Source organism: Lissotriton helveticus, chromosome 10 (assembly GCF_964261635.1).
Source record: "Lissotriton helveticus chromosome 10, aLisHel1.1, whole genome shotgun sequence".
Taxonomy (NCBI): Eukaryota; Metazoa; Chordata; class Amphibia; order Caudata; family Salamandridae; genus Lissotriton; species Lissotriton helveticus.
Window position 1 is genome coordinate 684,386,392 of NC_136071.1, and position 14,549 is coordinate 684,400,940.

The following is a 14,549-nucleotide window of genomic DNA, read 5'->3' on the forward strand; positions in this document are numbered from 1 at the left end:
CCACCGCCTCGTCTGGATGCTGGACCGCCACCTCCGTCTCCTCCGTGGGCCTGAGGGATACTTGAAGCAGAAATATCTGCCGGTGCGCAGAAGAGTTCCGTCACGGCTGCAGAGGGTCAGGGGGCCGGCGTGGCTTCGCCGGCGCGTGGGCAAAGGGCAAGTCCCTGTTCGGGCGCCATTATGTGGTAAATAAATAAATAATACCTCTATTTTTGAATGGATAAATGAATAACAGATAGCTCAATAAATAAGAGTCAAGATTCGAGGTAGTAGGAGTTTGCAGGTTTAATACAGCATAAAGGACAGGAACAGGACAACCTGCACAGGAATAGGATGACAGGGCCCGGCAGCTGCCGGGGCTGGATATGGGATGAGCGCGCTAACTTTAATAACAGTACACAAGCATATATACTAAAACAGTTGCATTACAGCGAATACAATAGGCGGAGCAGTGGGTGTGGTCAATAGCAGTCGCGAAAGATAAGAGTGAAAGTGGGTGTAACAAGAGGCGTGTACATAGACATGTGATGTAAACGTAACAGAATATGTCATAAATGGGGCGGAAACATGGAGGGGGCTACCTAAGGAGCCGGGACCTCTAACCTAATGGTGCGTGCAAACTGACAATGACGTGTTACTAGGAGAAGCTGGGGGCTATGAACTCTGTGCTAGGAGCAGAGACTGAAGTCTGGAGAGTCAGGGCGACATGTACCTAAACCCTATCTAGTATCTAATGTTTAGAGGACATGTTGATATAAACTAAGAGTCAGGAGGGGAGAGGCTAACAGACTCTAAGACTGGAGCATGCATTATTCTACATGTAGTGCGTGTTGAGGAATATTAAATGACCATTAATACAGTATTTCTCTTACATGGAGACGTAAAGGCTAGACAATGACGGAAACTATTGATGCGATTCAGTAGCTTAGGAATGCAGAGAAGGAGGGCTGGACTGATAACTAGAATCATAACATACTCTTGGCAGACTCAGAGGCAGAGCCAGGCCGAGCCGGGCACTGTGAGGCAGGAAGTAAGTGAAGGGTCGAGGATACAGGTGGGGGCTGTATCGCTCCTCAGCGAGGGTTCAGGAGACAGGAGCTGAATCTGGTGTCCAGGCCCTTTTGAGGCCTAGAAACGGGGACTTTACAATGAAATAACGTGCACACTGGGAAACGTGGCAACGTAGCTTTACACAGGCCTAATACTCGTAGCTTTCACGAGAACTGGAAACTAGCATACTAGAGATGGACACAACTGTAATTGCGTCTTTAATCAAACATGGGGAATACATATGCATATTTAATCATGCACACATAACAAAAGATGGGGAACACGTAGGGACACAGAACATGGCAAAATTTACTTTTCCACAGCTCTTCAACATCGTGAAGGAACTCTCCAACCCCAGCTCCAACACCAACGACATCCCACCTTCACAAGACCTGTGCAACCTGCTGGCCACCTTCTTCCATCGCAAGATCGCAGACATCCACGACAGCTTCGACGCCATCACCACCCCGGCAACCGCTGAGATCCCCGCTCCCACGACCACCACCCGCACCAACCACCTGCTCTCCTGGACCAACATCAACGACAACGACACCATCAAGATCATGAACACCGTCCACTCCGGTTCCCCGGAAGACCCCTGCCGACACCATAACTTCAACAAAGCCAGCAGCACCATCGCACCCCATCTCCGGAAAACCATCAACATCTCCTTCGAGACAGCGACCTTCCCGGAGTGCTGGAAGCACGCAGAAATCAACGCCCTACTCAAGAAACCCAAGGCGGCCCCAAGGACCTCAAGAACTTCCGACCCATCTCCCTGCTACCGTTCCCGGCGAAGGTCATCGAAAAGGCCGTCAACAAACAACTGACCAGCTTCCTCGAGGAGAACAGCATCCTGGACCCGTCCCAGTCCAGGTTCAGCAGCAACCACAGCACAGAAACTGCCCTCATCGCCGCCACCGATGACATCAGGACCCTGCTGGACAACGAAGAAACCGCGGCCCTCATCCTCCTGGACCCATCAGCCGCCTTCGACGCGGTCTGCCACCGCACACTACCAACACACCTCTACAATGCCGGTATCCAAGAGAAGGCCCTGGACTGGACCACCTCCTCCCTCTCCAGCAGAATACAGAGCATCCGCCTCCCCCTTACGCTCCGAAGCCACCAGGATAATCAGCGGCGTACCCCAAGGCTCATCCCTCAGCCCAACGTTGTTCAACGTCTACATGGCACCGCTCGCGCATGACGGCACAACCTCAACATCATCTCCTATCCCGACGACACCCAGCTGATCCTCTCCCTCACCCAGCTGATCCTCTCCCTCACCAAATATCCCCTCACTGCCAAAATCAACTTCCACGAAGGAATGAAGGTCATCGCCGACTGGATGAGAAACAGCCGACTGAAGCGGAACTCTGACAAGACGGAGGTCCTCATCCTCGGATCCACCGCCTCAGCCTGGGACGACTCCTGGTGGCCGACTGCACTAGGAGCACCTCCCACACCCACCGACCACGCACGCAACCTAGGGGTCATCCTCGATTCCGCCCTTTCCATGGCGAAGCAGGTCAACGCTGTCTCCTCCTCCTGCTTCAACACTCTCCGCATGCTTCGCAGGACCTTCAAGTGGATCCCCACCGAAACAACAAAAATATTTTGTGGTAGTTCTAACCACAATCGAGACCGTCGTAAATTACGAGGTAGCGGCCGTATTGGAGCAGTCCACGAGGAAGCCTCAATGGACGAAAGTAACCGGCACCGCCCTTCACTGTAGTTCCGCCTTGCTGACACGTCACTCGTAGACAGCTCCAATACGGCCGCTACCTCGTAATTTATGACGGTCTCGATTGTGGTTAGAACTACCACAAAATATTTTTGTTGCATCAACACTGCCCTTGCCGTGCCTGGCGCATAGAGCTCAGAACTATTCCTCAATTACTGATTACGAAGTGTATTCCACACTCGATTGGCGCGCCTCATCAGAAGATCCTTTGTACCCGGACTGGGTTGGAATTATCACCAGTCGTGGGGGACTACCCTTCCTTTCCATTTGGATTTAGCCCTGAAGATTTGGAGTGCATCCCACTCCAATGAAACACGTGTCGACTGGCGCAATAAACATTATTGCTGCACTTACCAACTGTCCCTCGTTGTTGTGAAACCAAGACTAAATAATTTATTACAATTTTGTATTAAGTTTGTGTGTGCTCAAGTTTTTCTCCCCACAAATTTATATGTATGTGCTTGGCGCATTACATTGTCAAGGGGTTGTGCAGGTCACCCCTTTTCCTAGCAGCACCACTCCAGCATAACCATTGCATAAAACCATACCAAATACCCGTTGGTGCGCAAAGTTCCCCTTCAGCTAAGTACCTGGTCCATTCTTTAAAAAAAGATAACCGACATACCTTACCAGATAGAGGTGGGTTGGGGAGTGTGCTTCCTGTGTGCTATGATCATCAGCATATCTAACAATCCCCCCTTCAGCACCCCCACCCTCCATGCTGATTCAGTGTCCCTGGGTGGTTTGTGTCTGCTGCAACATCACCTGTGCTTGTCCCAGTGACCATTACTGATATGTGAGAAACAGTGGCAGAGCTGAAGCACGTTTTGCCAATTCTGCTTTTGTTATGCTACAAAAGTTGTTCTTGACCGTGTTGTGTAAGCACGCACTGCGTCATCACAAGCTGTGACGTGTGTGTGTGAGCGCACACGCTGCTTCTCTGGCGACCTCACTTGCTGAAGGACCGCGTAAAGTCACAACCGGATTTATGGGAAGGCCCCGCCCTGGGTGTTTAATCGTCAGAGTGTGGGCTGGAAGACAGCCTGGCGCGCGCGCCACGGCCGGCCCGGGAATGAATTAATTAATGCAGGAAGGCGGCTGAGGCCGCAAATGTAACATTGTAGCACTGCAGCCAACACTCCCAAAAACGTAACTGTCTGTGAGCCACACTGCGAGAGATGCTGGCAGCAAGCAGCAGAGCTGGCGCGCTAACACCAGCACAGGGTCAGACTGATTTGCCTATGGCCATGTCTGAACTGGGGTGGCAGAGTGGGCTAAAGAACGGGGATGGATTAAACCCAGATCTGTTGACTGGGTGTGAGTGTTTGATTGGTTCAGATGCTCCGTCCATCACCACCCCCTTTTGTACCACCTTGGTAGCCAGTTTCAGTGGCATTAAAAATTCGTGACAAAGCATTTCAGTGCGGTGATGCGGAACACCACACTGAAATGCGTTAGTGTCACACGTGATGCGTGATACTTGGCAGGACTGGCTGCAGGCAAGCTTGAACCGCTGTTGCTTGTTGGTAAAAACGTTTCTCGGTACAAAAGCAGAAACGATTGGCTTTCTCTATGCTCTCCGATGGGTTGAGACCTCTCTTCTGCCTGCATTCAGCATGTCCTTCATTTGCCACGAGCATGCCGTATTCACCATGCCCAAACTTGCTTTCAGCACATTTTCTTCCCCTCCAGCACACCACATCCCTTTCTCATTTATGTAGACTTCTCCGAAATCCTTCCTACATAATTATTCACCCACATGACAGTGTGTGCGCATCTGCGCTTTCCACAGAATCTTCCCCCAGCTCGCTTTTTGTGCTGCCTGCATTTTTCATTTCCTGTGAGTCTGTTGTGAGATGTGCGTCCTCCTCGAAAGGTGGTCAGCAGCTTTGCTGAGTACAACATCCCCATAAATATATATGCATTGAGTAGACTGGCAGACAGTATTAATTATGCTTAGGAACGCTTGCAGCAGAAAGAAACCCCCAAGGCAGTAGTTCAAAAACAATGCAGGCACAAATCTTGGGGTGTCAGAACTCGCTTTTTGTGAGAACCATTTATGCGATATGAAAAATAAAAGGCACCGACTTTCTAAAAAGTCTGGCAATGGCAATTTTACAAAACCTCAGGATTTAACCTCCGGATTTACACTCTGACTGTGTTTTTTAAATATTTGGAAAATGTGAAAAAGAATCAAAAATATTTTATTCAAGCAATAACAAGTAAAACGAACAGTCCAAAAATATCGTTTTTGCACTTGTGTTCAGAATTAATGTGTGTTGTGTAAAGTGTTTTTATTAGATTTCGTGTTAAAAGATTAATAGTGCGCTTGTAATCAGGGTGTTATATGTTTTGTCAGTTCAACTTCCACTGAAACAAGGAGTCCATATTCTTTTGCTCTATCGTACTTTGTGGCGAGACAGGTCAAAACTCGTTTTTTTTTTTTTTTTTTTTTAAATGGCTGATGACATATTTGGTGTGTCATCTTTCGAACTGGTATTGTGTAACTAGGACTATGCACATTGAAATTATATTGATGCTGGCAAAATATGAGGAATTTCATATTTCGCTTATGTGAAATGCCAGAAATTATATCTTGTTTCTTAAGCTGCAGTTTAGAACAAAATAATAGTGAAGGAACAACGCGAATAATCAAGAGTGCGAGCTGATTTTCATCACAGTTGTGTTTTTTGCACTATTTTGTTAATGCAAAATGCACCCTCACTTCAGAAATTGTCACAAAGACACATTTTGCACCATGCCGTTGTCTCCTGCTCCTTGTACATGTCCCACCGTGCACCACCTCAAATCTTGATGAGGGGGGTTCTGTCAATTCATCCCAGACAAATCCTCAGTGCTGATGGAACTGCTCACTTCCTCCCAGGGGAAAGACGAGGCAGGTTCTCTCCATCCTGAGGAAAACTGGGGCTGGAATACCCATGGAGCAGCATGGGGTGAAAAGAAGGTAAGGTTGGAACCCCTTAACAGAAGGAACCGGCGAAGGCTCATTCCCAGCTTCTAGCTGTCCCTTTCCGATCCCTGCCTTAGCTCTCTAGCTGATCATGCTAGGATGCCTCAACCATTGCGGAGAGGAGGAAGTGATTTGACTCCCACCTCCAACCGCTAACCCCACAAGCAGGCTAAGCCAATGCAGAGACAGTGCATGTACCTGTGAAGCCTTTGCCTGTGTGAAGACAATGGCATTCTGCCTCCTCAGCACTGGGGGGGACTCCTGTCCTCGCTTTTGAAAGGAAGCAGGCGTTTTGCAGGTATGCTCCCAATATTTTACCCCATTTTGACTGCTATGTGCTGGTGTAATGACTCTGAAATGCCCAGAGTCCTGCTAAACAGAGCCCAGTGCACGTGCTCTGACCCTTAAAGTGGTGCATGTTTAATTGGTCTGTCCCCAATTGACATAGCCTAACTTACTTGTAAATCCCTAGTATATGGTACCAGGGTTACCCCGGGCCTCCCAAACCACCACCACCCACACAGACCTCAGTGCCAGTGTTCTAATCCCTTACAAAGTATATGTTGTATTGGCTATCCCCAATTGTCAAGTACTGACTTCCTTATAAGTCCCTAGTATATGGTACCCAGGGTACGAAGGGCATGTAAGGCAGAGTGTCCACCCAAGGCTGCAGCACTGATTGTGCCACCCTGTGTGTCACAAGGTACACAATGATTCCCAGCCTGCCACTGCAGACTGGAAGGGAAGCGGTCACACTGCTAGTTCGACTTTGCCATTCAAGCCAATGTTAAAGCCACCACTTTCCTTAGCAATATATGTAAGTCTCCCCTAAGGAAGGCATAGCGAGCCCTAAGGCAGGGAGCTCTATATTATTAAGAGGGACATGTATGTTTATATGTGTCCCTGTAGCACAACCCTAAAATTGTCTTTTTGTTTTGCAAAAGTTAGTAGCCTCGTTGGCTAATTCACGGTTGCAGGCTGGCACCCCAACATGGCTAACTTCTAAATGGGACTACCTAACTGGGTACAGTAAGGTATCAAATTTATCGTGGCATTAAACCCGACCTGATGCCCATGCCAAATTTAATGTCACTATTAAAGTAATGCACCTTTTAGAAAATTGCCACTCTGTGCCTCAGTGTTTCAGTAGCCCTTCACACTGGTTACAACCCACAGACGGCGACCTGCCCACCTGGGAAATTGTGAGAACGAATCCCAGGCTTAGGATCAAACACAGCCTGCAACAGGGTGAGGTGTTATATCCCCTTTGCAGGAAAATACTCGGATTGTAAGCCTAACAAGTGATCTTCAAAGGGGAAGCCGCTTTTGATGGGCAAACGGTGATAAAGCTCCTGAGTGTCTTCCTTTTGTTCCTGTGGACTAGATGGAGACAGGGCCAGAGAGGATAAACCTGTCTCCAAACAGGTTTTCTTGCGGGCATGTAGCCCAAAGATATCCACATCTCTAGGGTGAGTTAGCAAGCTATTAACAGGAATGGTGCAGACATCTTGGGAGTGGGCAGAATGTGCATTCAGAGATTGCTAGGTACCACACATTGCCGGAAAGTCGTCATCAGAAGGCCTGGTAGCCCATTGATTTTGACCTCGTAGCCCCCGGAGCATCTTCCTGGGATAAGTATGGCACTATGAACCTCCGATCACACTGGATTTGGAAAGGAGACCGAAGAAGGACTGCCCTGCTGCCCTTTTAACTGTGCAAGGAGAGGCTGCACTGTCTGCTGGACTGCACATGCTGCAATCTGGGCTAGCAAAGTTTGGACAATGTCTGCGGCTCCTAGCTCAGGGAAAAGTTGATCCCCAGACCAAAGATGTGACTCGAAGGATCAGTCTGCTGATCCCCTGGAACCAACTCCAGGGACAAAAGAGCTGAAGAAGCCCAAACCAGCAAGTTGCTGGCCACCGCAAGAGATTCGCCACTAGCTGCCACTGAGTGCTCCAAGATACCGATCCTTGATGCCCAAAAGTTGCACCTGGGCCAGCCGGACCCAAGAGGGCTGTCAAAGTCTGAATTGGTTGCCCAAGAGGGACACTACCCTCATCCAAAGGATTTAGCCCCAACTGACGGGTTAGAAGACCAGTAGCCCAGCCGCAGCTGGCCATCTACGGTCTCGAAGAGGATGTCGTGGGACTCCGACCTCTGTGGCCAAAGTCCCTCCACATCACCCGTGAACTGAGGAATCACCACAAAGGCACCCCCGCTGACCACAACGCAACTAGAGAATGTTTTCATCCTGCATCCCAGGCATCCGGATAACTCTATTGTCATCTATGGCGGTCATGCTGTAAAGGCTGGAACTGGACCGAAAAACGCTCTGATGGCCAGGTAACTGTCCAAATCTATCCCACTGTCCCCCCAGACCTCTATCCTTTCGAATTTGGTCACCCAAGCTGGGCTGGAGTAGCCAAACTAACTTTTACAAACTTTTGAAATGTTTCCAAACTTTTTGTTGACCAGTGCTTGTTTGCGGTGGATACTAAAAGTGATAAAAACCTTTAAAAATCTGTACCTCCAGAACCCTCCGTTAGATTTTACTCATCCAAAAAGACTCTAAAAATTAATTGATATATAATCTATTTTGATAAATTGGTGTCATGTCTCTTTCGTGTTATGTGGTTTTCTTGTTACGTCATTTGGTATTGTTAAATGCTTTACACTAAGTTCCTTTGTTCAAGTCTTGCTGCTCGTGAGCCATAGCACCCAGGGTGGAGCGGTTGTTCAAACAAGCCTGACTGGACCCAAGACCGTTTTTGAAAGTGAATTCCACATCAAGGTCCCACAGCCATACCATATAATAGACCCAAATCCTCACAAATATTGTCAGAGCAAATTAATGCATGCCATGTAATAGATAACTGTACAATATCCATGCATTCAATTTCTGCTTAGAGCAGTGAAAAACACAAATCTGGCAAAAATGAATAGGCGAAGCATTCCTGACCTTGGCTCCAGCCACACTAAACACTGTGGCACTAAGAGTAGAACATTTCCACCAGGAACTAAGTAATTTAGGATCCTTGACATATCTGAAAGTTCTGTTTTGATCTTGAATTTGGAAGAAATGTTCCAAGTAATCTGGCCAAATCTTTGCAGTGATTTCCCGATTTTTACCACGTCTCCAAACTTAATCTAATACTTGACTAGAAGTCAGCCCAGGCAGGGCGTTTTGGTGTTTGGATAGATTTTCAAATGAGTTTATCTAATTGGATTGGGGAATATTAAGATACATTGCAGAACAAGTAGAGTAGCTTAGATGACACCGCAACTTGAATTAATAGAATGACTGCATAAGAAGGGGTGCACTCAACTAAGATGCAGACTTGTGGTTGCACACTAGAGCAGGGTTCTCCAATGTTGGTCCTGCAGGGCCAGATCCATGCCAGATTTTTAGCATATCCACAGTTAGATAAATGTAATTATCTTGAAAATCTGACAAGGATTCGGCCCTCCCGGACCGACATTAGAGAACCCTGCATTAGACAATGAGCTGGGTTAGTTACAGTTGCTAATTCGGAGTCAAAGTAGAGAAATAATTCAAATATAACTCCTAGACTCCTTATAGGCTACAGTGGTGAAGGTGAAGGATAAAAGGTGGTACCAAGCTCCGTCAGCTGAAGAAGCCTGATTAATACCAGGGAGCAATGTCTCAATTTTTGCTTGCTTTAAGATATAGCTGATTGATTGACCTCCCCTTGTAAACAAGCAGTGACAGAAATGGCATTGGAGGACTTATCGTGCAGATCTATCAAGATCTGAATGTCTTGGCATAAGGCCTGCAAATAGGACAGGCAAGAGCAACATATGAATATTGCACATCAGGATTGAGAAGGGACTGCCTTGTGGAATTCCACAGTCCTTTGTATGTGGAGCAGGCATGAAACGGCCCAACTGAACAAATTGTCTCTCATTCTTCTTATGAGCCTTGGACTTGGTCCTATAAGTCTTTTTCAGACTAATAGCAAGTCTTACTGCTCGCCACACTGTTTGATAACACTGATTGTGCATATCTTGCTTAGGTGCCCAAACATTCAGTTTAGGAAGACAATCCAGGTATGGCAAATAGCTCATAATTTCTATTTCCTCTTTTTAAATTGGCATCCTTATTACACGTTTGCATTATATTTCAGAAAACTGTCCGATTTGTAGTGCAAATTGTAAGATGTGCAATTACATCCATTTGTTTAACTTGTTTATACATTCTATGAGCCCATACTTAGATGTTAGTCTCCTGTTTGCTGTTGAAACAGTACTTATGAGGTTAATAGAAATTGCAATTGGTAGTCAAATAGTAGGTCTCAAAGTCACTCAATAGACAATCAGTATTTCTAAGACCAAATTCCTAATTATGAATCCGAAAGGGTAAATTGATTTAAATTGGTTCAACAACCTGGTAAAAGATCAGACTGAAAGCAATCATGGTTCCACAAGAGGAAGAAAGTAACTTGAACGCTATTCCAGAATGCAGGTACTGTTTTACAATTAAATGGAAAAGAGTGCTCCAGTATGCTAAGAGTGATTACCCAAGGCTACTTTATGAAATTAATCACAGTGGCTGCCTCTCACCCAGAACTTTGTGGTTTCAACGGCATGTTGCCAATACAAAAAATTGAGAACCCCTTCCAAAGTGCCTACCTCCGGCAGAGACCGTTGACACCGGCAACTCCACTAAAACTTAAACTGGGCATAAACTGTATATCAGAGAAGATCTTGTTACGCCATGTTTTAATCTACCTCTGGATCCAAAACAACACGTATGCAAGTGTAGATATAAGATCATTGCACAGTCATGACAATAGGCCGCTTCAAGAAGAGCCGCTGGCTAGGGTATATAGAGAGCACAGTAAGTTGTCGCATTTACTAGAATAATTCCACTTTACCACAGGAATCAACAAACTGGCTCATTAAGCATATATAGTGGCAGTACAAATGACAGGCGTCCTCTACAGTGACAGGGAAGGGTCCCTGTTACCTGGTTATTTATTAAATAAGTGGCAGTACGGTTTTGAAGCATACCTTGATGTGATACAGTCTGACATCTGCATGTTTGGTATGTACATTTCAGGGTTTGGGTACTCCCTGTACAAGCCTACACTGCAAAATGGCATCAAAAAGCAAACGTTGTTGGCCTCTATGATTACACATTTGGTGGAATTGAAACCATGGTACATTTCATACGGTTTTGCACAAAAGCATCTAGTGTATGTAGGAAAAGACCTCTACCTCTTTTCAGGTTGTATGGCATCTCAACCTGCGAGGAAGCTATGCCTTTGTGTTTTAGACCATGCTCGACAATGATTTACTGCTTGGAACACCCTTTGGAAATCGGAGCAATACATTAAATGTAATTTTAAATATTGTAACTGTTTGTGGTTTTAATTCTGTCACTATCAAAGAACACTGGGTATTTTTTAATTGCATTTGTTTTATGCCTAGTGCTTATATTTATTGTTTGACCTTTTGACAAAACAATAAAGATTTATTATTATTAAGACTAAATCAAGTGAAGTGTGGATCGTCAAAAAATACAAATTGCTTTTGTGTATTTAGGGGAGTAAACATCTTTGTCAATCTTTCTTGGATTTCAGCTGACTTGAAGAACCCACTGGATGAGTACACCCAAACAAACCTCCCCAGTAAAGTGAAAGTGGTCCGAAATGAACAGCGTGAAGGACTTATTAGAGGAAGAATGATCGGAGCATCTCATGCAACAGGTATAACATTTGTGGCAACATATCAACATAGGTCTTAGTATAACATGTGAGCCCCATTGATATATACTGGTGTTGAAACTGCAGATCTAACTTTTGAACACTTGGAATTCTTAGTATTGAATGAAAGTATGTTCCTATGAAAGATAGTACTGACTGTAGGTAGTGAGATTGTTGACTGATTACATTTGGTCACATTGGCCTTGTATTTTCTTTCATGATCAAGAATGTAGCTTGGGTGCATTGTTGTTGGTTTCACGTCTGCAGCAAGTGTGGACACGGATAGGTTCACAATCACTGCATTGTAAGCCTCTTAATTAACAACCTGACATACAGTAAAGCTAGCATGGGCTTTGTCTTTCCATTTCAGAAAGTAACCAGGACTATTAAAGGCCAGTTGTGACTCATCTGTTAAAGATGACCGGTTACAGGGCAGTTAAGTAATGGGTAGCTTAATTACTGGCAGAAATCAATTCCTCTTTTTACTGTGATTTGCTTCATGTGTTTAATCACTTCTCAAAATGTCCAATTTTATGAAGAATATTGGCAAGAATTGTCATGAGGATTCCACTATGTATTACCTCCTTGGGATGGTAGTGGCTTTTGAAAAACCTCAGAACTTCACATTATCAACGTATTTGTTGACATTTTGTACTTCCAAATAAAAACAATTACTTTCAATTGAAGCTGAACATATTTTTCATATGCATCAGAAAGGTCTAGAAGACATAACAATTTGAGAGCTAAATCCTAAAACTAATTTCATTTTGTTGTTGTAAAGGATTTTCTCTGTATTTACCTTAGCTTGGATACCCCAAATACAGATAACCTGACATTGAGTCAGTCCTGCCAATCTTGATAGCCGAATAAGTTTGATCACATAGTCCGATGCATGAGAAGAAGTATGCGAGTCTACGCCAATGGTCATTCCAAGCAATTTTACAGTATGTATTTATGCAATTCTGAATATGGGGATACACTCAAAACGTGCGGTGGTTCCGTTACCACACATTTGACAATACTGTGATGCTCTAAAGGAGCACCTTAGAATATAGGTGCTGTAATGAAGACATTTTAGCTTTGATGCAGAATTAAGGGGAAAATGAAGATCTTAACAGACGGGTGAAGTGAAAAAGAAATGCAGTTAGCTATATAACCTGGGCCATGCTACACCCCAAATAACATTAGATGCTCAACTGAACCTGGGAGTGTATCCTGACTAATATATTGTCTGCACATCAGTCATCAGCTGAAAGGAAATTTACTGTCAATTTCTCTGTACCATTATGTGCGGGTTAAAGGCGTGTAGGAAAGATTTAATATAGAAGAGGGAACATGTAGAACTGGTAACCATAGGAGTTCCAGGGACCAGTGCCTTAGTGTCTGTTGGAGCCAGTATACCTTAAGATCATCAATGTTTATTCTAGGAAAAGTGGATAATTATTTGGGGTGGTCAATTGTCTACCTGAAAGGATAAGCCCACCGCCTGCTAGATGTCACACAAACTAAATAAAATAAACCTGTTCTCAATCTCGGGTAACATAACATAATACAAAGCAATCAGGCTTAGATCAAAGGCAATATGTAAAGTATTTAAGTAGTGCATGGACAAGAGAAAGAGACCAATGTGACAGAATACAACTGCACAGCCAATTTCAAAATAAAATAAGACCAAAACTGCAAAAGTCCAAAAGGGGATTCGGAGATCTGAAGTGAAAGTAGCACCAAATAGAATAAAGTCCCACTGATAGTCTAAGGAAGTGGAAGACTGAGTTCAAAGGTTGGATTTGAGGCTGACCATGATGGAGCTCTGGTCAGATCAAATTAGGGGATTCATCCTGGTGAGAGTCTTGAAGTCAAAAAGTTCAAAAAGGTTTCGAAGTTCAATTTCAGAAAGGGACTCTGCCATTTTTTAGAAGAAAACTCCTCCTTGATCCAACATGTTAGCCATTGCGGTCAAACCAGAGGCCGGAGACTTTAAGCAGGTTGACTCCTCTGAAACTTTGGAGAATTCTTGTTGACATTTTTTTTAAAGTCCCAAAGAAGAATGGGATTTAGACTTATTTTTTGGCAGCGCTGGAGCCATGAGAGACGACGCTGAAATTCAGTCAGGTGCTGTGGAACTACCTTTCAGATACTTTAACCCACAGGTCCCCCTGGATCTCTGGAGAAAAAGTTGTCAAACGTTTTTAAACTTACTTCTGGTGCCCAAACAAAAACTGGAGTACTCTTCTAAGACCGCAGGAACTCAGAAGCGGACACTTCAAAATTTTCAGGGTGTCATGCAGAGGCCAAAAGCAAAATCCAGTCCCTGTCAAGTTGTCATTGTTTAGTTGCACATTTCAGCGTGAAAGGCCTCCTACAGGTTGTTTTCTCCCTGTGGCCACACAGGAGGTCAGCCAACAGACACTTGCAGTCCACGTTGTTTGCCCTGGGTACAAGAGGAAGCAGGTCCAAGTACTTTGGGGTTCCTCTCAGGTCACACACAGCAGATCCAGTCATCTTCTGATCTTCTACAGGGCCAGTAAGTGGTATGTAGATGGCATCTTCATGCCTGGCACCAGCGATTGGGTGCGGGTGACTTCATGGTACTCCCTAACAAATGGGGTAAACGTTACTGGGGGCATCTCTACCCACTTTTTAAGCAGTGCCTGGTTGCCCTACTGAAAACAATCTCACTGTGCCCCTCACATTCTAAACCCAAATCCAAGATGGGGGAAACGCTTCTCTTGTGCAGAGCCTGTGTGCCCACCCAGATGTGTAGCCAGGGTAATGAATTCTTCCCTCATCTGTGATCACTAAAAACTGGTTCTGGGGGTAGCTTTTCTCCCACAGTGGTTGGTGCCAACCTGACTATGGGGACTGAAGTTGGCGCTTTCCAAGTATTACCTAACATTTGTTTGTGTCAGAACAGGTCCCTTTGAAGTTAATTAAGTTCTTGGGCCCATCCTAATGGTCTTCCTGCCAGGGAACAATAATACCTCCCCACTCGCAGGCCAGTGGGGACCAATGCAAATCAGCCCCCAGCAACTTTTTGGCAGGGTAGAGGTAGCTT

The 14,549-nt window shown here is 45.2% G+C and overlaps 1 protein-coding gene across 1 annotated transcript in view; it reads left to right on the top strand.

The window, feature by feature from the left end:
• The window catches only part of GALNT11 (polypeptide N-acetylgalactosaminyltransferase 11), a 339,938-nt gene that overhangs the window by 226,975 nt on the left and 98,414 nt on the right, over nucleotides 1-14,549 (top strand). Inside the window, exon 5 of the mRNA XM_078663224.1 lies at nucleotides 11,372-11,497. Coding sequence (XP_078519350.1) covers nucleotides 11,372-11,497 — 126 coding nt within the window. The remainder of the gene's footprint in view (nucleotides 1-11,371; nucleotides 11,498-14,549) is intronic.